The 23655-nt window shown below is 42.0% G+C and overlaps 2 protein-coding genes and 1 non-coding gene across 6 annotated transcripts in view; 2 read left to right on the plus strand and 1 right to left on the minus strand.

The window, feature by feature from the left end:
- The window catches only part of lrba (LPS-responsive vesicle trafficking, beach and anchor containing), a 193282-nt gene extending 181052 nt beyond the window's left edge, over positions 1-12230 (minus strand). For all 4 annotated transcript variants that reach the window (XM_062516552.1, XM_062516559.1, XM_062516545.1 and 1 more), the window contains exon 1: positions 11324-12230. In XM_062516552.1, the coding sequence (XP_062372536.1) occupies positions 11324-11512 (189 nt within the window). In that variant the 5' untranslated portion in view covers positions 11513-12230. The remainder of the gene's footprint in view (positions 1-11323) is intronic.
- A 718-nt stretch (positions 12231-12948) lies between these two features.
- rps3a (ribosomal protein S3A) lies at positions 12949-16084 on the plus strand. Its single transcript, XM_062516575.1, has 6 exons — positions 12949-13072; positions 13750-13853; positions 14069-14256; positions 14536-14744; positions 14926-15035; positions 15912-16084. Exons 1-6 carry the CDS (start codon positions 13011-13013, stop codon positions 16046-16048), a joined length of 810 nt encoding a protein of 269 aa, XP_062372559.1. The 5' UTR covers positions 12949-13010; the 3' UTR covers positions 16049-16084.
- LOC134075743 (small nucleolar RNA SNORD73) lies at positions 13927-13998 on the plus strand. The gene has a single exon (XR_009938464.1). It is a non-coding gene; the product is annotated as a small nucleolar RNA SNORD73 (small nucleolar RNA).
- Positions 16085-23655: the final 7571 nt, after the last annotated feature.

Raw genomic sequence — 23655 nt, forward strand, 5'->3', positions numbered from 1 at the left:
CTCAAGACAAAGCAAGAGCATTCTTATGGCAAAGTCATAATTGTAACAAAAACGTGATTAATTGTAGAGCCTTAGTAACAACATGTTATATTTATATAGAGCTTTATCCAGATACCCAAAGCACTTTACAATGAAGGGGCGAGTCTCACTATAACTACTAACAACGTGTAGCCCCCAACTAGTGGAGACACAGCAGACTGCTCACCACTCATCCGCTTGCACAACACCACCAGTACACTTATGTTGTGTATCTTTCCATTACTGTGTTTAAAGTGACTTTTAATGAGTCCATTAGATGTTTGAAGTTATTTAGCCTAGCCTATGTTCCCATTTAACAAAACGTGAGCATGTAGGTAATTTGTTTGGCATGGGTACAACCAACTTAATAACAGCTGACAGACATGCAAAAGCACCCTAAATAATAAACGAAACACTGATTCTTCAATCAGCGTAAGTGGAGTGGCCCAATAATGAGTCCTGCTGCTGCATAATCTGCTCCCTGCTGCAATCAAGCAAGAGTCAACCCTGCTCCATCCAAACATACCAGCAGCACTTCCATTAGCACAACACAGAAAAACACTTGTTCAAACATCCGGTAAGCAATGCACACTTATGGAAAACAGGTGACGACTAGGGTTGGGTATCGTTTGAATTTGAACGATTTCGATCCCTTGTTTCGATTCCGGTTTCTAACGATTCTCGATTCCGATTCTTGTAAGAGGCAGGGTCAAAAAAGTTTGGATATTTAAAATGAGCTAGCTAACCAACGGTCTGATCTTCTCCATCAATCTTAATTCTATGAACTTTTTATGAACTTTACTATACATTTCTCACAGGGCTGTTTTCAACTACAATATAAATATCAAATCTATGAACTGTCGTCTTGTTGCCTCAACTTGGTTATGCAAACACCTTCTTTGTTGGTGTTTAGCGGCTCCTTCTTCCGGTTCGCGGACTGGGAATCGATACTAGGAATTGAAATTTAAACTTTTGAACGATTCCGGGAGAATTGGAAAGCTAGTCCTGGTTCCCATTGATTCTCGATTCTCGATACCCAACCCTAGTGACGACACTCAGACGGTCGACTCCTCCAGCGCTCTCTGGAGGGGCCACACTACGCACGGTCACGGAGGCGGCTCCTCCTCCTTGTGAGGGCTATCTGTGGATCTGACTGGCTGTCTGGGCCATGTGGGCTAGGCTGGGCTGCAGGCTGGGGCTTTGTCCAGGCAGACATCTGATCCTGGAGAGGAAACCTGAGCCTTGCACATCACCTGGAGGAGCCTCTACATTAATGATGAGACTGAGGGCCCAAAGTGTGTGTGTGTGTGTGTGTGTGTGTGTGTGTCATACGAAAATAAAGAACACTCGTGGCCCACAGTGATTTACTGCAGCAGCTTCTCCTCAGCACTACTCGTGTAGCTAAAGGACAAGCCAGACACCTCTAGCACTACTCTCCAGCGCCTCTCCATTGGCCTGAATGGGAAATAGAACCGGCCATTTTCACTAGGATCGGAACACAGACATTAGCCACGTGCCCAACTGTTACACATATGAGACCGGAAGTTCAAAACAAGACAGTAGACACGGCAGCACTGTTACGGAGTAGTGCTACAAATATATTGGCCTGATTCAGAGTGCCTTTTCAGATTCCATAGATACCACAGTTCTTTTTTTTTAGAAAAATTTCCCGGGCTTCTTTCACATAATGAATTCTGTGTCATCATGCAAATCTTTGTGGGCGTGGGTTTTGCAAGACTTTGCAGGAGTTGAGATGCAAAACAAATGCATTGTGTAAACATGTTGTGTGGCCGTTACATACAGCCAGATGACTTTATCTACAGTATCCATCTCTTAACACCAAGTCCCTCTCCAATGCTCTATTTTGGCTTTGGTGCAGCGGACTCTTATCTGACTTGGTCTGGTCTGGTTTGTTTGGGGTGTACATTTCCTCCCAGCAACATAAACACTAAGTCTTGAATATATTGCTTTGAAAGCTCCACCCTCTGCAGACTGCAACTCCAAAAGCGATTCCCAACGCCCCGTCATGACAGGCAATTAAACCCACAGCTTATGTTGGCGGACTTTCCAATCAAACACTTTGTTAGAGTGACACTAGACACAAAGTGGAGTGACGCTGCTGACGGTAATCCCCTGCTCTGGTAAATGAGGGCTGCTCATTCCACTACGGACTATGTGTGTGTGAATGACAGTGTGGGGGAGGGGTATACTGATTATGAGGAGAGCGACAGTTTTTACATCTCTGGTATTAAAGAGATGGAAAGGTTCATACAGTCTGACACACAAACATGGCTGCCTGCTCTGCCTGTCCTGTCTATCTTCGATGTTAACCACCAAACATTCAAATTTAACAATGTAGCTGGCGGGGTGAGTGCCCTGTTGAGCAAACAAACAGTGGCTACTGCATGAAGAGCTGGGAAACTGGATTCTGCTATCAACTGTAACAGGTTTGTTGTGCATATAAAACAAAAGTCCTCATGCCCCTTCCACTGCAGAACTGCTGGGTGACACTGAGCACACACAGAATAAAGACAGGGAAAATAAAAGAAATATAACAATTTAACTACATTGAGAAATAAGCATTACATCTTACACACACACACACACACACACACACACACACACACACACACACACACACACACACACACACACACACACACACACACACACACACACACACACACACACACACACACACACACACACACACACACACACACACACACACACACACACACACATTAAATGACCAATGTAATGGCCGTAGTCAGTAAATATGACTGAAAGTTACTATGAGCATGAGGCTGTTAACAACACAGGCTGGCAAGGGCTACTCTCCGGCTCTGACGTCAGTGGATTATAAGAGCCAGCAGCCATTAACCATTAACTACAGCACTCATTAACAAAGCTCCTTCAAGCCCCTCTTACAGTCCATCAATCGGGATGATGTCCACACCAAACACACGGGGTCAGGGCATCATCATCATCTAAAGTGTGAGCACCAGCCACATCTTCAGAGGGCTCTTAATGTGCTGCCGCCCTCACCCATGTTGTGCTGTACCCCTTTCAGAGCCCACTGTCTGGAGTGCCAGGCAGCCTGAGCAGCACGGCCATCACACTGGCATGAGATATGCGCCATGGAACACATGCTGCTTCACATACTGTAGCAACACTCATTTCACTTTTAACACAAAGACCAACGGTTATTCAGTGCATTACTATTGGACAGTGTCCCGGATAATAAAGATTCAGCCTAGCTGGTGCTGAGAGCCCCTCCTGCTGCTTAAAGGTGAGGCCTGACATTCTAATCCGATATGCTTTCTGTCCAGTTCAGTAAATTGCACATCAGGGTCCTCTGTTCGTTCAGCACACTAAACACACTGTAGCCTAGTGTTTGTACACAGTCCTGACGCTGTAAACGGGAACAACCATGGTGAGCGAGCCATAAACATAATAAATGGCAGCGTGTACTACTAGTTAATGGTTTATCATCAGTGGCTGACGGTGCACTTCTTCGGTCAGCCTGAATGTGGAACATATCAGCTGGTCCTCCTCTGCCTGCATGGGTGTGACACACATTCCTGATAGAGGGAGTGGAAAGATATCTCACTACAGTATCTGATCAAAATGTTCACATTATTTTCTCATTGACTCCACCAACAGATAATGCAAAAAAAGTGTCTGGGGTCAAACTGATTTAAATACAACCAGCCTGAAGTCTGAGCAGCTGTGATTCTTGATCAGAGAAAATTATGTATTTTGAATGCTGAAAGCTGAAAGCTGTCCCAGTGCCCAAACAGCTCTCTTACTTAACATACCAATTCAGTCCAACACTGAGCATCAACTCTACTAATTAGCCTTGACTCAAAGCCAAAGAGGGTAAATAGTCTGGTTGGTCACAGCAAATCAGATTGCATTCTGCACTCTTCCAACAGGCATGGCTCTGATACTGATCTGAATGCCCCTGTCCTAATTGTGTCTCTACTCATGCACTTGAAGGCAAATGAAATGGGGAAACTAAATTCAATTCTCCTACACACAGTTTAATCACAGCTTTGAGAAGCAGTCCATGTGATGTAATATAATATGTAAACTGCTACTGCTTCCATTAAGGCTCTTTCTTGGTTTACACCAGAACTCCTGGGATCTGTGGAAATGGAACAATCAGAGATCTCGGCACACATGCTAAATAGGCCACACTACAGGAAGTGGGGAGTACCGGACAGGAAATGGTCGTCATTACTGTGGAAGATTGGGCTGCAGGGAAACGGGAGAGGCAGCATACTAGTCACTCCAGACAGGACATCAGCACCACAGCACAACCCAGAGAGACACAACAGATAGTTTTCCACTGATGGATGAGAAATGGATCAAGAGACAGATGGACTCACAGACAAACATCACATCAGTCGCACCATGCCTACAAAATCAACAGTGGACAACCATGTGTTAACCATTTCAATGAAAACATGGTGGATGTTCAGTTCATTTCTGACTAAAAATAACAGTAAAGACACACACACACAGAAACAAACACACACAAACACACACACACACACACACACACACACACACACACACACACACACACACAGCCCCATCTGTTAATTAACCATGTATCCTTACTGTCCCTGAGAGCTACAGTGTGCTTAGCAACCTTTAACGCTCCACATCATCCAACCATCCAACTCCTATGGACAACTACACATTTTGATACCATTTAAAATGTAATGCATTATTGACTGTGCCTACATTAAAATGTCATTGAGAAGAACACAATAAGGTTCAAATAAAATATACATTGCTCAACAGACAACTGATGAATAACATTGGCATTTTCTAGGTTTACCTTAAGTTTAAGTTAAAGCTTAAGTCCAAACTATACAACATACGTAATAGGATGTCACATTAAATATGCAAGGCTCAGTGGTCACAACAGGATCAGGAAGACACAAATGTGTGCTGTGTAAACCTCTCTCCCTGTTTCCTAAGACCGAGTGAGAACTGTCGCCAAGGCTTCCTGCCCACCCCCCAGAGTCTCCTGTAAACAAGGGACTTGGCTAAGTGAAGCTCACAACCCTGTTGTTGTTTTCGCCACCCTGCAGTCACCTCTGCATCCTGACAAGGCTTCAAGAGCCCTGCTCCCACAGCACTGCAGAGTTTTAAACACTGTCATAGGGGAAAAGGACAGAAGAGGAGCAACCTTTGTTTATTGCAAAAGTACCACTTTCCGCCCCTTTCGTGATTAACCTTACATTTTCACAAATCGAGAAGTGTGTAGATGTAGACAACACACAGTTGGCTCTTTCCGGGAGCATTTGCTGCCTACCCATTTTGTTCACCATGCTCGTTTGGTACTGGGCTGGTGGGTGCTCCATTTCCGTCCAGTCACCCGGTCCATCAAGGTGTATGGACATCAAAATGTAGTAGTGGGGAATTCAAAATGAAAATAGGACAGGGGCGGAAATAGGCGGCTGCCCGATACCCAAGTGCAGCCGTTCACAGTCACTTGTCCAGCGGGGCTTTTGAAACCAGAACACACAACCATTTCACTCATGTTAATATACCATACACAACATAATTATGTCACTTAGGACTACAGACTGATTGGCTCAGCCTATTTCCCAAAGCTTCCCTAGAGGTAGGAGTGTGAACCTGGCTGCCACATGCAGGTGATTCAAGAAGCGTGAAAAGCATCCAAGGTCCGTGGAGCACAGACTTCAGGCTACACTACAGCGTAAGATGATACAACCTTAACAACACAGCTGTACACACTGTTGTAAACAGCTAAGTAAGGTCAGGACGTCAGTCAGAAGATGCTCCTCACAATGGTCCAAAAGCCCTTCTGTATCATCATGGCTCTTGCTAGAACAAACCAAATTGATTCCTAAAAAAGCCAATGGTGTGGACATGCACGTGTGAGAGAGAGCCAGAGCAAATGAGAGCAAGGAAGTGATAGCGGTGGTGAGGGCACCGCATGCTCAGTGCTGACTATTCACCGTCTGAGCTGAGGTTTTTCACGGCCACAGGTACAGTAGAAGGGAAACAACACAGCTAAACACTCACGGTACCCGAGTAGAAATAATGGTAATACTTCCACTACGACTCAACTCAACGCATGTGTGAACAGCAAGAATAGGGACACAGCCATTGTCTCTTTCACTGTGTGCTTGACATTCACACACGCTGTGTGACTCTGCGACAAGCTTAAACTTATACTCATGAGGGTCTCCCTTAGTTTACTGACAGTTGCATATGAATATGGAGTAGGTTATCTTTCCAGTTCTAGGTCATGTGCAGACTAATGCTCCCGTGTGACAGAGGAGGGTATCAACATGAGAGCAAGAAGAACAAAAGAACACACAGAGACAGAACGCAAGAGAAAAACAGGTCAAGGGTACAGCTCAGCTGCTGGTCAACAGGCCCTATGCCGGCTCCAGCACAGACAGCAGCCTCTTGATTAAAGATTACCTTCCAGTCTAAGGATCTAGGAAACAGAACAGGAGGAAGTCCTTCTTGCAATTCAACAGAAAAGGGAGATCAATTAATGACCTATTGTATCATTACAAAAGCTAGGCCTATCTCTTCAAAAAGAGAATAGACCGTCCATGTCCGTGCCATAGCTGTCTAAAACTGAGTTAATGTGGCATCACTCGCATGTGTGCCACGTGTGACATTAAAAAGCAAATGTGTGCGGGCGGGCGCACGCACACACGCGCACACACACACACACACACACACACACACACACCTGACCCATCAAGTTTGCCCAAACATGAAAAGAAGACTTACTAATGTGTCTTGAAAAACTGGCTTTTATAGAGGCATTGTGCAAATTTAGTAGGACAAAGACTGTGTGTGGCTCAGCTAGCCAAACAGCCAAAGTAAGTGTTTCGGCTAATTTGCATGCAGACTGTATGCTAACTAGGTTCTCATCCATAAGCTTAACTGAAGTAGGGCTATGCTACTATATAATATTGCATATTGTGATCATTTTCTATATCAGAAGATTCCATATAATAATATCGACACCATAGTTCATAGTTGTGTGCTGATGTTTTTATTCATCTATTTATTGTCTTTTACGCCTCCGTACGCAATGGTGCATATTTGGAGTGGGCTTCATTAGGTTTACAAAAGGGATTCCAACCAAGGTCCACCAAAGCAAGGTAGCAGCCATACAAGTGAGTGAGCGAGTGAGTCACTCAACCACTCTGGATAAGTGCAACAAACACACAAAACTACTCATCATCAAACATGTCAGTATGCAAATGCAGAAACCAAGAATGAACAATGTGGTCATTGCCCACTGAATAATTAGCAGACAAGGCCAGACCGACATAACCCTGATGTATCACCTTTCAGGAGAACACTGGACTCTTCTGGACTCCCAGAACTACCTCAGATACACCCCAACCCAACATCAGCACACTCTATACAACAGTGTCACCACATGCAATAACAAAAGCACAAGGCTGCATGTCATGAAACTTCCATTCAAAGACACCCTGAGGTAGAGCTGGGCAATATGACCTGAATACGATCATCTCACATTTACCAGTGAAGATCAATCCACATGCATTTGTCTTGTATTACAAGTAGCAAGTAGCAAATAGCATAGTCTGATTAAAGAAGATAAAAGTGTTACAGTGAATGCATTTTGGAACTGCATGTTAGGGTGAATACCTAATGCTCAAATCCAAGCTTTGTGATGGCAATATAGACGTGACAGACGGCTCCATCACCAGTCCACCTCAGAGCATGGCCTCTCATATTTAAGGGTGTTTTTGCAAGACGGGCTCAGAAATGCCCATGGTCATCAGAATGCATGCATGTCAGAGGGTTGAGATTCTTCATCTGCCAAGCAGGCCACGCTCAAAGTTTTAGTCAAATATTCTGGCAGAATCTTGCACTCTGAAAAATCTATATATAAAATCTAAATAAGATGGCATCTCATGCTCATCTGATAATACTAATTCCAACATGTGAAAAACAATTGAGTGCCCTACAAGCCCAGCCAAATCTGGTATCTGGTAACGGTCAGCTGACTAAAGGACACGGTCATTCTTCAGTAAATATATGTATGTTTTGTAATCTGGATCATTGAAAAGTGTCTGCGAAGCTATCAATTCTTTCTGGACACCGGGCTGTGTGTGTGTGTGTGTGTGTGTGTGTGGTATACAACTGTAGTGTGTGTGCACATGGCAGGCAGTCAGAGGGCATCTGGGTGACAACAGGACACTCTATGCCAACCTGTCAGCACAAGACCACAGCCTGGAGCTGGAGTAGCATTATCTGATCCCCCACTGGACACAGAAAGGCACCATCACAGCATTCAAGTAAGCAGAACAGATGCACAAAAAACACACAGCTACACATACACCTGTGTGGTAGAACATCCCAAGCAACAGCCATCAAAGTTCACCTGCACCCATCACAGCTGCTCATCAAACTGCGTTGCATCACTGATCTGAGGCACACGCTATTTCTACCAAAAGCACAAATTACAACTGCAGCATGGACACACCAGTACTGACTAAACTGCCATGTAGCTAAAAGAAACTAGCAGTCATCATAAGTGGCATGACTTATGTTGTGACTATATGGCAGGTGTGCATATTCCCATTTTAGCCACTGTTTTTGGCTAATACTGTACATTTCAACAGAAGGGTTTTACTTGCATGTGTCACAGAAAGGGACAAGAGAGTAAGAGAGAGACTGAAGTTGTGAGATGTAAGCAGACTGATCTGATAAGGCTATTTAAAGCAGTTAGAAATGCTCTACTTAAGAACACCTCATTTTTCTCCCAAGAAACCTGCCTCAAAGGAAGACCCGTGCCATCCATATAAACTGACAACGAAGACCAAAGAAAAACACAGTGCCTACATCAAAGACATATATTCCAGTTTGAGTGTAAACCATGGTGCCTGAAGACAAAAGAGCATCTCTGCCAGAGTCCAAGAGAGGGCCGATATTTAGGCTTTAGGTGAATGGGATCACGTTTCAGGCAGCTGTTGGTATCCCTTACTAGGGCAGCAGAATGGTAAGGTAGAAGCATCAAATATTTACTAAACTTCAGGAGAGAATTTAGTTTTTAAATTATCGTCTGACATTTAGTGCCAGTCTTGTATCCTAGCAAAAAGTGTGAAGGTGAAAAGTCTGCTGAAACTATTTTTCTAAGCATAGCATACCTGCAAAGCGCAGTGTGCATCACTGCTTCAGTAGAAGTTTTGAAAGAGACTGACAAGAAATCGTATGTACCCCTGAGCTCATCAGGTACCCTCAGGCATGACCTTACATGGTTTCCATGACAACTCACAAAGGTAAATTAATCATTCTGTTGTACCACCACCCCCGAAGCCCCCCCCACACACACACACACACACACAGACACACAGACACACAGACACACAGACACACAGACACACAGTCCACCCCAACTTCATATTCCAGAATACAGTTAAGGGCACAAGAGAAAGAGATCCCATTTTTCACAACTATTCACAAACGGCTGTAATCATGTAATCAATGCAGTCATTAATTCATTTTGCAAACAATATCTCATTTGTGTGATTACACCATCAGATTGTGTGACTGGAAGCACATCCTCTGCCTCAGGGCAATATGCGTGTGTCAAACCTGAAGGTCAGACGATGTGTTAGCTTGGTTTACATCCTAAAAGTGATTCATTATGATTCATTAAAAGCAATTTTCAAATAATATATGTGTTCATTGACCAATGGTGCTAGTGCTGCCTGAATCATCCATCAATACTCTCCTCGGAGGAGGAAGTTTCAGAACTCTGTGAGGAATTAGATTAGTGTTGAACTATAAATAAGCAGTGAAGGACTAGAGAGGAGGGAGAGAGAACGAGGATAATAAAACAGAGAACAGTGAAAGTGGCACAGAAAAACAGACACTGAAAGAGAGAACATCTAAAAGTGGGAAGATGTGTGTATACTCTGGGATAGTGTGCCCACTAAGCTCTAAACCCCTTTGGCAGCACATATAAGTGTCCCAGCAAAACAGCTGAGGCCATGTTCTCATAATCATTTCTTTGCCTTGGACAATCATAACTAACATACTTAGTTCTTTCTCTATGACACAATATAGTGCTACTAGTATAGGCTACTTTTGCCTTGTTGTTCCAACTTCCAAGAGACTTTGGGCCTAGCAGAAAAGGCATACGGTCTGCTTCACTGGAGCAAGATTCTTGCTGTCAGACCCTTTGATAGTGTGATCTCTAGGCCCAGGTTGTAGGGGGGAAACAGAGCACAGCATGGTCGGACCTACTCTGTACTGGTTCTCAGCAACCTGGCCATAGTGAGTCCAACAGTGGTTAGGATGAATGCTGTACACTTGTGTTGTGTTGCCAGAGTGACAAAGCAGTTTTGTAGGTTGTATGTCCTCCTCCTCCTCCTCCTCCTGCTCCTGCTCCCTGCCCACCCCAACCCCACACCCATTGTGTCAGCTCAGCCACTCTCATCTTACTTCCTTATTGGTTTTCATTCATTCATTCTGGTACCAATGCTCTGCAGTGTCCATGTGTAGGCCTAATACTTTACTCGTGGGCTTCCCTTATCAATTAAAAATTAATGTGTTCAAGCTATTACTATATATTATAATATATAAGTAGTCATATTACTTTATCTTACTAAAAATAGTAGTTTTCCTTCAAAATCTGAGGAGACAATGTAAAATTACATTCATTTTCTGGCTGATCTCTTCTAGGAAATTCCCAAATAAGTAAGAGATTATGACTACCTTAGCAAAGATATCCCAACCACAAATCGTTCACTGAGAGGAAAATATAGGCTACTGCAGTGTGGACTGGCTCCTGCTAGTACATTCTCAGAGGATCATTACTTTTGATCAACAGTAGACAATATTAGCATAGCCAACTGCTAAACCTTATATTAAAACAAGCATATCTTAAAACCTATCTCATGATGATAGGACCAAATAGGCTGGTAGCCTACCTGACACTTAGATTATGCTACCTTGCATCAATTAGGCTAGGCCTAAATCTTTTAAAATAATCATAACGCAACTTAACCACAGCAATTTACCCTAGGCCTACAATGGGACAAGATAGCCTAGCAGTGTTGAAATGTGTAGGCTTGCCCTACTGTTTTATTACCCAAAGATATCTTTTCAGGCATTTCCTTGTTCGCGGTCATAGACTGCACTGAAGTCCCTTAAGCCAAATTTCCAGTAGATCAGGCAAGTGTCGTGTAATTCGGGATAGCTGAGTAGAAGAAATGAACGACTATTTAAAGTAACCAACTCGTAATCAGCTTACCAGATTGAAGACGGTCTCCACAATGTCCCGGTTCGAAACTTCCCCAACGTCTACTAGGCCCGCAAGGACAGCAAATTTCATTCGTATTCCTCGTATAGGAATTGCAGGATTGAGCGACATTGTGGCTAGTCTCTCGTCCTTGCCACTGTCACCAATTTGCGAAGTAGACGGTGTCTCCTCGCTAGCCATGGCTAAAGAGGGGCAGGTGGCAGTAACAGGTAAGGCACCTGTTCGACCTGTAGGCGGTCACAGGAGAGTCGATGGAAAAACACTTGGATAGCTCCTTCTCCCTTGTCAAGTAAGCACCCTTGAAGCAAAGCAAAATGTTTTCCTCTCCATCCAAAACAGTCCTGGATGTCACAATAAGCCTATCGCAGTGTGCAAGGTAGCTATGAAAGCTTCAAGGCAGGAATTGAAGTCAAAGACACCGCAACATTGGAGTTGTCACAGCGATTCCGCCGAAGTCCAGTCTCTACTGTCTAGTTGAAACTTGATAACAGCCTGTGTCGAAAAACTGCACCGGCAGACGTAGCATACAAATGGTCGTTTCCGAACACCGGCAGCCGGCACAACTAGGCTATAGATTAACATCCATTCAGGCGCTCTGTCAAAATTACGTGAACAGGAAACCGCGACTCACATTTCGGCGACAGGCTGCAAGAGAACTTACTGCTGCTAGATGACAGTGTCTCAGACAGGTAAAAGGAGCGTGGCTGTAGCGAAACTCCCAAATCTAAGGCAAGTCTGAGGACCACCCTTTCCCCATCGGTCGGAGGACAAGAGTCCACTTGGTTTCCCCGGAGAAAACTACTATGTTTGCGACAGGTCTCAGCAATAACCCAGTTACAGCGTCATCTCTTCCTCATTCACCTCCTGCAACAGCCCGTCTCCGCCATGACAGTGTTCTCTCTCGATCTAGCTGAGCATGCGCAGTTGGTGACAAAATGTTGAAGTAGACTGGCTCAGGTGTGTCCCAGGTAAGAGTCGCTGGTTAGATATTCGGGGTCTAGTGACATCCAAACTCTGAGAAAAATCTTTACTTAACACTGCTCTCTCGGGGGTGAAGGGGGAAATTAGATATTAGAAATTACGCCATATTAGATTCTAGAGTATAATTGTATTAAATTAGATATTAGAATTACACTAATGTAGGTCTAACATTTTATGCGTCCTGTTCCTGATTTCTTAGCTAGTTAAAATATATTTAAAAATCGTGTATGAACATGTTCATGAACCAGCTGTGGGTAGGCCTATCAGTTCATTAAAAGAGTCGTAGCCCATCTGCGCTATAAATGAATTGAGCGCAGGAATGGTGAGGTAACCAAGCTGAGAGAATATGCTGATATGCAAGATATGCTTAAATGTGGAGACATAAGATTTATTTTGTTTCATGTTTCATTTGTGACATTTCTTTAATTAGATAAAAGAAGGAACATAAATCATAGTTGATGAAACTGCAACATTCCAGAGTGGAGTTAGTTGGGATGTTATTTCTATAAATCGCATCAAATTTGGTACTAAGACCTTAGCTAAAACCCTCGATGCGTTATATTACCAACCACGCGATGGTAGCAGAGTTCAAAACAGGAGCTATTCCGAACATATCGCGAGACTTTCCAACTCTCAATCCCCGCTTAAGTCTCGCGGTACTTCGGCCCTTCTTCCTCTTTCACTCCCTGTGTTCAACATGGCAGTCGGCAAGAATAAGAGACTGACCAAAGGTGGCAAGAAAGGTGCCAAGAAGAAGATGTAAGTTGTGTAATATACATTTTAAATGAGCGAATACAGTCTTATAAAGACATATGTGAGAATTGTGATTTAAAAATGCGATGGATGAAGCCGATATTGAGAGGATTGTCATGGGTGACGTACCCAGTAAGTCTGCTAGCGTTACTGTAGCATCAAGGATCCAGAGCAAGGCTTTCCACTGGTTGTTTGTCTTTGGGAATTAATGGTAATGCCACATAACGTTGTTGGCAGTTCAATTAGTAGAGTTACTTTGGAAGCTTCACTGAAATTTTGGCGTTCTCTTGGTCCACACAATAATGAGCTGAAGAAGTTTATCAACAATGTTACTCTGCCATTAAGCATGTTGGCTGCTCCGCGCTAATGTTAATGTTAGCACTTGCATGGGTGATACGCCGGCTTTCATAGAGTACGATGGCGGAGAAGTTATTGCTCCTTTTCCATGTGCAATCGTGTTATGTTAGCATAGTTGACTGCGTCAGAATTAAATGAACTTCTGTACAACGTCAACTTCATTCGGAAGTCCTACCCGTGAAGTCCTCTGCTTAGCCAGCTAGCTAGCTTTGGGTTTGTGGTCGGTCATTAGGCGGAAGGTTTCATGGCAATTGCCTCTAGCCTATAGGTAAAGCAATAGCAGGGCATTATTTAAAGCTTAAACTATGCAATTTTTCCCTCTCCAGCGTTGACCCTTTTTCCAAGAAGGACTGGTATGATGTCAAGGCACCAGCCATGTTCAACATCCGTAACCTGGGCAAGACCTTGGTCACCAGGACTCAGGGAACCAGTAAGTACTTCTTTAAGATTTACTGAGTGTGTTGAATGGCTGTTCACTGCATTTTAGGTCATTGCACTTTGGGAACAAGTGATGACAGCAGTTTCGGTCCCATATGAATGCCATTGATTACTTTTCAATGAGATCATCTGATGTTCCCTGGTTATGTATTGTAACCCGTCTTCTTTAGCTTAGATGTGTTCTGATGACCCTTTTTCTTAACATAGGAATCGCCTCTGATGGGCTGAAGGGTCGTGTTTTTGAGGTGAGCCTCGCTGACCTGCAGAACGACGAGGTCGCGTTCCGCAAGTTCAAGCTCATAACTGAGGACGTGCAAGGCAAGAACTGCCTCACTAACTTCCATGGCATGGACCTGACCCGTGACAAGATGTGCTCTATGGTCAAGAAGTGGCAGGTAAATCTACCTTGTCATACCTTGTACTAGTCATGTTATATTTGATCAGACTGAGGCCCAGTGTCAGTGGTTGAGTTTGAAATGTCCAAGTAGATATCGGTGTTTTTAATATACATTTCGGTGGGGGGGGGGGCGGGGGGATTTAAGGGTTTTCATTAACATGTTAAGACATGTTCTATGCATGGGCTGTGTCACACTACAAGTTGTGTTGGTTACTAATCCTGAAATGTATCTATGATTGTGCTACATCTAAAAATATGCAACTTGGTACTTTGACAGACCATGATTGAGGCTCATGTGGATGTGAAGACCACCGATGGGTATCTTCTCCGCCTATTTTGCGTGGGCTTCACCAAGAAGCGCACCAACCAGATCAGGAAGACCTCTTATGCCCAGCACCAGCAGGTTCGCCAGATCCGCAAGAAGATGATGGAGATTATGACCCGTGAGGTGCAGACCAACGATCTGAAGGAGGTGGTCAACAAATTGTAAGTAATGAAGATAGGACATTTTCGGTCAGAATGAAATGCAATACTATGTAAGGCATATCTTGGATATAATTGATAATGGCCTGGATCTCAAATTACTGTTGGATTTTGGGATTTCATGTCTTGTTTTTGGATGTAGAAGGTTGCCCTAATCAGGTGTATGGTTGCTGTTTTGTCTCAGGATCCCTGACAGTGTTGGCAAGGACATCGAAAAGGCATGCCAGTCCATCTACCCCCTCCATGATGTATTTGTCAGGAAGGTGAAGATGTTGAAGAAGCCCAAATTTGAATGTAAGTGACCTCGGGGATTTCACTTAATCACACTCATTAGATGGCACTCAGTGTGGCCTCTGAACTTCCGATATTCTGCTGCAGGTTCATTTTGAACCTGTAACTCTTACTCCTTTTACTGCCAAACTTTGACGTAGTTTTACCAGGGGATCAGGATTTGTCTGATTAGCTTCGCCGATTAGCAAGGCACTTCCTCGTCGCCATTTTCCAGAAATACATCATGTCCGGTGCCATTTCTCCTCATGTTGATTGGTGGCTATTCCACTCTCTGCTCATGTACGTGCTTAGTGTGGGCACGAGCGCTCCTTCTGTACCTTACATCAATCAGTAACCTGGCACTTAATTGGCTAAGTAAAACGGCACCGGAAACAAGCCCCTGGAAACGGCATGTTGAAGCCTGAAAAAATCGTTCAATTTTGGCAATTTTCACTAGCCTTGCATTCCCATTAAAATGAATGGGGGTGGGACTTGTTCAGTTTCTCCAGTTCTTATACCTCCATGAGTTTTACACCTAGTACTGAAGAGACACCCCACCCTTTGGTATGATGGATCATGAACTATTATGTTTACCAATCAGTCTCTTTTCATGACCCAGGTTATTCTTCCATTTGTAGGGAATGGTCATCTGGCAACAAGTGATCAGTTTCAATCTCAATGAATGTCTGAATAAATCTCCTTCCGATATTCTGTTCCCATAGTTACGCGTCCCCTTAAGTCAGGATGTTTTCAGGTGTTCCCTTATGCGTTGTAATGGGTCTCATGTGAATGTCAAACTCGACCTGAACCTTTGTCGGGTGAGGTGATGTGATCTGGTCTGTGGTAGTTGTGATGTAGAGGCTCTGATGTGGCTCCCGTCCTGATGTGTTGTGTTTGTAGTGGGCAAACTGATGGAGCTGCATGGGGAAGGCGGCGCCAGCAGTGCAGCAGCCAAGCCCGCCGGTGAGGGAGGAGACACCGGTGTCAAGACGGAGCGCGCCGACGGCTACGAGCCCCCAGTTCAGGAGTCTGTCTGAGCTCACATGTTGAATAAAAAAAACCTGTAAATTTAACTTGTCTAGGTTTTTCTTTCAGTGGTAGGGATCTAAAGCTACTAGATTTCAGTGGTGAGGCTCATTTTGTTCACTTAATGTGGGACCCAGAAGTGATAGACCTTAACTTAAGATATGGGTAATAAAAGTGTTAGATGACATGATTAGCGAGTACTACTCATAAAAGCTGAAATTGTGCCCTTTCTAAATTTGCGGTTGATTATGTGGTGTCAATTATGATACAACACAGTATGTTCATAGTAATCTGAAAGACAACAAAAAAAAAACATTTCCGCTATAGGCACCCTAGGACCATGGTCAGCTAAGCTCAACATACTAGATGGGTTAACCACCGAATGATCTGATTGATGTAGTCCTTTAGGATCTGAAAGTAAATTAAGTATGGGCTTGTGAGGGTAGGGTGTACAAAGAGATGTGTATGATCCTCAAGTCCCCCCAAGTGATGTGAGAATGTAGGAGTAGGGAAAGTGGGGGAGGATTGAGGAACGTATGGGGAATTCAAATATGTGCAACAAAATCTTAAAGATGCCATGATCTACATTGAGTCAGCATAAGAGATTGAAGGTTTATTGTCTTCACGTGATTTCAAATGACCATCACAGTGAAAAGTAGAGCAGCACTCATCAGGGAGGTCAAGGTTGTTGATTTGAACGTGTTGCCAATTTGACAGTGTCCAGGTATCTGGCCTAGTTGATGTTAATGATGCCTTAATTGGGAGGGTAAAACATTTTCCTGTTTCTGTCTTTCCTATAGACTGAGCTGTTCCAGAGGAAGTTAGTTTACAGTGGCGACATCTTGTGAAATAGGCTAATGCTCAAAATAAAGTAGGCCTACTTGTAGCAGGAAAAGAGAACCAGTAATATTTGCTACACTTATTCAAAGCTGGAATAAATGTAAACAATATAAGTTGCCAAACTCAGTTTATCCTTTTGATGCCAAAAATGTGTTCCAATATATAATTTTTTTACAACTCTCTTACTGATGGAAATTGCGGAAAATATACAGCATAAAATGTAGGCTGTAGAGGAAAATTGTTTCCTCCCCCCCCCCCCCCCCCCCTTTTAATTGGTAAACATTCACTAAAATACCTTGAACTAGCATTACAACACTACAGAAAGTATCAATTATGTCAGGTTTTAATGAATTGCTAATCTGATTATTGCAAAACATATTTTGTGAGTATATACTTAGCCTACAATTGATTTTGTACATTAACTTGTTTTGGTGGTCTTTCTTCCGCTACTGTTTTGATGTCAGCCTTGTCAGGTGCTTGCTGTACACATAACACACCTGGCTCTCTGATTATAAGGCAGTCAGTCTTAATGCTACCACTGATCCAAGATATTTCTGTAGAATTCTGCAAGTTGCTATTCACAGCATGGAAGGGGGGGTATGTCATTTCAGTGACTGCTCGGCTGAAATATAATCATTTTGTCCACAATTGCGGACTCCACCTCAACTGTGTGAGTTGTCTGTCCTCAAGGAGGAATTTGAGGATTGGGTAGTCCCAGTACAGCTGGAAACCTTGGATTCAATTTAAATCACTTCATGTGCCCCCTAATAGAACAATTAAAAAGGTCAGGTGGAATAACTGCTGCCATTCACTTATGACAATAACAGTAGATACTGTTCAACCCAACTATACTATGTTCTAAAATGCATTTGAGAGTTGAGTTTTAAGATAAAAGACCCAGTTAAGTTCTCTGGCAGCAGCGTGACCGACAGGAGGAGCTGGACAGCCCCAGGGATAAAGGTTGCCCCTCTTCACTGTGGTTTGCAACCTCTGTAGTGAAGCTTGCATCCGGAGTCCTGAAAGGAGCTGCTCAAACACGGGGAACGGGATATGAGGGATCCTGTAAAATCCGGCCAGCTTTTTTCAGTTATTCACATAGGTGGAGAAAGCTGTTTCGCAGGCTGGTAAGAGTGAAACCAGGGGATGATGTATATCACTGAGTGCTGACACTTTCAATAAAGGAGTAACAATGTTGTGAGTGTTCTTACCAACCTCAACTTTCTGAGCAGATAGTGTATGAGGAATTCCATTCAAAAAGTGAAACTTGTGTAATGTGTACATTCATTCCACACAGACTTTACATTTTCATGATCATCACTGACAACTAATGAAAACCCCAAATATATCAGAAAATTAGATTATTGTGAAAAGGTTCAATATTGAAGACACCTGCGCCACACTCTAATCAGCTAATTAACTCAAAACACCTGCAAAGGCCTTGAAATGGTCTCTCAATCTAGTTCAGGGGTGTCAAAACTACGGCCCGCCACGCACTTTAATGCGGCCCGCCGAGCAGCGTATTAGTTTATTATAATTACAGTGCATGAAAATGCACTGTACTGTTCTTCCTAGGCTTCTTATTACAGTGCATGAAAATGCACTGTACTGTTCTTCCTAGGCTTCTTATTACAGTGCATGAAAATGCACTGTACTGTTCTTCCTCGGTCTTCTTCTTATTACAGTGCATGAAAATGCACTGTACTGTTCTTCCTATTCTTCTTATTACAGTGCATGAAAATGCACTGTACTGTTCTTCCTAGGCTTTTTATTAAACTTCTTCTTCTAACGCTCGCAATTCAGCTTCAACCGTTTAACGTAGAAACTTCATTCAAACGTTGTTGCGTAGGTCTTGCTTATGCCATGTGTGCTTTGTATTTTTCAACTTTGTAACTTTTATACTTTTTGAACTATTAAATAAAAACTATTAACAATTTCCCCATAGACTTAACATTGCTCATTATGACATCATGGCAGCAATTAGAATGTTACCCCAGCTGGTCAGCCACCTGGGCACCAACTGTCAGTTTCTCTCAGGCAAGCATACAATCTCTCTGAAGACTACATATTCTGTTCCCCTGTATCCTCCGCGCACAACAGTATCAAAATAAGTCCTCCTAATTCCATCCAACTTTATATCCATTCATCTTCTTCAAACCATTCACTCATCCACCCATTCTAAACAGTCTGCCTATCAACATCAATTAGACGCTCTACATTCAACTTTTAAACAATCTACTCTGTCTCAGGCTGGCTCTCTTAAGACTAGCCAGTTAAATTGATTACACCTGTATCTGTATCCACTACTCTCAGTAGAGAGCTGTGTCTCTCCATTCTACAAGAATATAAGGCACATTCCATCCAACATTCTATCCATTCATCTTCTTCAGACCATTCACTCATCCACCCATTAAACTGTCTATCAACATCTATTAAACAATCTGTCTATCAACATCCATTAAACTCTCTGTCTATCAACATTAATTAGACTATCTACATTCAACTTTTAAATTATTTACTCTGTCTCAGGCTTTACTGGCTCTCTTAAGACTAGCCAGTTAAATTGATTACACCTGTATCAACTACTCTCAGAGAGCTGTATCAGTGTCTCTCTTAACAAGAATATAAGGCACATTCCATCCAACCTTCTATCCATTCATCTTCTTCAGACCATTCACTCATCCACCCATTAAACTGTCAATCAATATCTATTAAACAATCTGCCTATCAACATCCATTAAACATTCTATCTATCAACATTAATTAGACTATCTACATACAACTTTTAAAGTATTTACTGTGGGTCCCTCTCAAGCAGCGTTTATATGTCCTCCCTCGCTCCTCGATCCTCAATGATCTACATAAAGAAAGATAGAAGAAGGGCTAGACTATCCCATTGTTGCCGCTCCATCATTCTTTATGTAGATCAGTGAGGAGCGAGGGAGGATGTGTAAACGCTATATGAGAGGCACCTTCTGTCTCAGGCTTTAAGCATACAATCTCATTAAGACTACAGATCCTGTTTCCTCTTCCACTTCCTCTGTCCACAACTGTTTCAAAATAAAGGTCCTCACTGCAATAATACACTATTAAATCATTTAACCATTGAAACTACTCAACTATAGAGATTGAGAACGTGACGTAAAACGCAACGCATTTTGGGAATAGGTGGCCCAAAATTAAGTTGTTTTACTGACGTGCGGGAACAACGAAGTGCAGTTGTCGAAATGCCGTTTACCTGCGGTGTTATAAAATTCAATAGAGTAACATGAAGCTTATCTTTTATAGTTTTCCAGCGTGGAAAAATAATAGTATACGTCATGTTTCAGAGGTGACAAAAAGGCGAGGAATGGCTTGGATAGCAGCACTAAGGAAGCGCGAGATTATAACTGTTTTTCACACAATTTTTTCACGCTTAGTTTTCATTATTATCATGCCAGATCATAGACCCAGACCCACTAGTTTACATGGGCTGGCATCAGGCGAGCCAAACCTACCCATAATGCTTTGTGTTTTGATGACTTTGGTCACATGTCTTAGCGATCTCTATTGAACTGTTCAACCATTCCAACTGTCAGTTATCATCCACTATGCCTCCAGTCAACTACATGAAACCTCCATGTACCTAGCAACCAACAGAGCAACCATTAAAATTAAGTGTTTATGACCGTTTCCATAGCAACCAACATGATTATACTGCAGTAACTTCTTGTTTCCTGATAGTGGCCACCATGGATACCCTAGCAACAAGTGTTTCAAAATAAAAGTCCTCACTAGCAAGTTAGCTAGTTAGCATGGTTAGCATAGTTAACATTGTTAGCATAGTTAGCATTTTTAGCATAACTGCAAAAAATCATCAACCAAGTTAGCTAATCAACCTGGTTAGCTTTGTTAGCAAATTTAGCATTGTTAGCATAGTTAGCATTTTAGCATTACTGCTAGAAATCATCGGTTAAGTTAACTAATCAACCTGGTTAGCATTGTTAGTAAAGTTAGCATTGCTAGCATAATAAGCATTTTTAACGTAACTGCTAGAAATCATTAGCTAAGTTAGCTAATCAACATTTTAACATGAATAGAAATCATTAGTTAAGTTAGAACTGGAACGTTTCATCTTTAAAATGTCTACCTTCACACTATCAACTCTCTGTAAACTATGCAACCACCATGTTTACTCTAGCTACACCTTAGTAACCATATCTACATAATCTATCTATTTTTGCATTTTCATGCACTGGTAATTCCTTGGAATTGCATTTCTAGTTATTAAACTTCTTCTTCTAACGCTCGCAATTCAGCTTCAACCGTTTAACGTAGAAACTTCATTCAAACTTTGTTGCGTAGGTCTTGCTTATGCCATATGTGCTTTGTATTTTTCAACTTTGTAACTTTTATACTTTTTAAACTATTAGTTAAAAACTATTACCATTTCCCCCATAGACTTAACATTGCTCATTATGACATCACGGCAGCAATTAGAATGTTACCCCAGCTGGTCAGCCACCTGGGCACCAACTGTCAGTTTCTCTCAGGCTTTAAGCATACAATCTCTCTGAAGACTACACATATCCTGTTAAACTGTTTCCTCTGTCCACAACTGTTTCAAAATAAAAGTCCTCACTGCAATAATACACTATTAAATCATTTAACCATTGAAACTATTTAACTATTGAACTGTTCAACCATTCCAACTGTCAGTTATCATCCACTATGCCTCCAGTCAACTACATGAAACCTCCATGTACCTAGCAACCAACATAGCAACCATTAAAATTAAGTGTTTATGACCGTTTCCATAGCAACCAACATGATTATACTGCAGTAACTTCTTGTTTCCTGATAGTGGCCACCATGGATACCCTAGCAACAAATGTTTCAAAATAAAAGTCCTCACTAGCAAGTTAGCTAGTTAACATGGTTAGCATAGTTAGCATTGTTAGCATAGTTAACATTTTTAGCATAACTGCAAAAAATCATCAACTAAGTTAGCTAATCAACCTGGTTAGCATTGTTAGCAAATTTAGCATTGTTAGCATAGTTAGCATTTTTAGCATTACTGCTAGAAATCATCGGTTAAGTTAGCTAATCAACCTGGTTAGCATTGTTAGTAAAGTAAGCATTGCTAGCATAATTAGTTATTTTTAGCGTAACTGTTAGAAATCATCAGCTAAGTTAGCTAATCAACATTTTAACATGAATAGAAATCATTAGTTAAGTTAGAACTGGAATGTTTCATCTTTAAACTGTCTACCTTCACACTATCAACTCTCTGTAAACTATGCAACCACCATGTTTACCCTAGCTACACCTTAGTAACCATATCTACATTATCTATCTATTTTTGCATTTTCATGCACTGGTAATTCCTTGGAATTGCATTTCTAGTTCTTCTTCTAACGCACGCAATTCAGCTTCAACCGCTTAACGTAGAAACTCCATTCAAATTTTGTCACGTTGGTCTTACTTACGCGATGTGGGCTTTGTATTTTTCAACTTTGTAACTTTTATACTTTTTAAACTATTAGTTAAAAACTATTACAATTTCCCCCATAGACTTAACATTGCTCATTATGACATCACGGCAGCAATTAGAATCTTACGCCAGGTGGCCGGCCACCTGGGCACCAACTGTCAGTTTCTCTGGCTTTAAGCATACAGTCTCTCTGAAGACTACACATATCCTGTTAAACTGTTTCCTCTGTCCACAACTGTTTCAAAATAAAAGTCCTCAATGCAATAATACACTATTAAATCATTTAACCATTGAAACTACTCAACTATTGAACTGTTCAACCATTCCAACTGTCAGTTATCATCCACTATGCCTCCAGTCAACTACATGAAACCTCCATGTACCTAGCAACCAACATAGCAACCATTAAAAGTGTTTATGACCGTTTCCATAGCAACCAACATGATTAAACTGCAGTAACTTCTTGTCTCTTGATAGTGGCCACCATGGATACCCTAGCAACAAATGTTTCAAAATAAAAGTCCTCACTAGCAAGTTAGCTAGTTAGCATGGTTAGCATAGTTAGCATTGTTAGCATAGGTAGCATTTTTAGAATTACTGCAAAAAATCATCAACTAAGTTAGCTAATCAACCTGGTTAGCGTTATTAGCAAATTTAGCATTGTTAGCATAGTTAGCATTTTTAGCATTACTGCTAGAAATCATCAGTTAAGTTAGCTAATCAACCTGGTTAGCATTGTTAATAAAGTTAGCATTGCTAGCATAATTAGCATTTTTAGCGTAACTGCTAGAAATCATTACCTAAGTTAGCTAATCAACATTTTAACATGAATAGAAATCATTAGTTAAGTTAGAGCTGGAATGTTTCATCTTTAAACTGTCTACCTTCACACTATCAACTCTCTGTAAACTATGCAACCACCATGTTTACCCTAGCTACACCTTTGTAACCATATCTACATTATCTATCTATTTTTGCATTTTCATGCACTGGTAATTCCTTGGAATTGCATTTCTAGTTCTTATTATTCTTCTTCTTCTAACGCAGTTAATGCAGCTTCAACCGTTTAACGTAGAAACTTCATTCAAACGCTGTTGCGTAGGTCTTACTTACGCCATGTGGGCTTTATTTTTTTCAACTTTGTAACTTTTATACTTTTTAAACTATTAATTAATTAAAATGACAATTTCCCCATAGACTTAACATTGCTCATTATGACATCATGGCAGCAATTAGAATGTTACACCAGGTGGCCAGTCCAGGTGCAGCAGCTCTCTCTCTCTCTCAGGCTTTACACTGGCTCTCGAG

The sequence above is a fragment of the Sardina pilchardus genome, chromosome 2 (genome assembly GCF_963854185.1).
Source record: "Sardina pilchardus chromosome 2, fSarPil1.1, whole genome shotgun sequence".
NCBI classification, from domain to species: domain Eukaryota; kingdom Metazoa; phylum Chordata; class Actinopteri; order Clupeiformes; family Clupeidae; genus Sardina; species Sardina pilchardus.

Excerpts from the sequence above, each read along its gene's own strand:
- rps3a (XM_062516575.1), top strand. The coding sequence starts at position 13,011 with ATGGCAGTCGGCAAGAATAAGAGACTGACCAAAGGTGGCAAGAAAGGT. Across the intron at positions 14,745-14,925 it reads AAGGAGGTGGTCAACAAATT|GATCCCTGACAGTGTTGGCA; the intron begins GTAAGTAATGAA and ends GTTTTGTCTCAG. Across the intron at positions 15,036-15,911 it reads GAAGAAGCCCAAATTTGAAT|TGGGCAAACTGATGGAGCTG; the intron begins GTAAGTGACCTC and ends TTGTGTTTGTAG.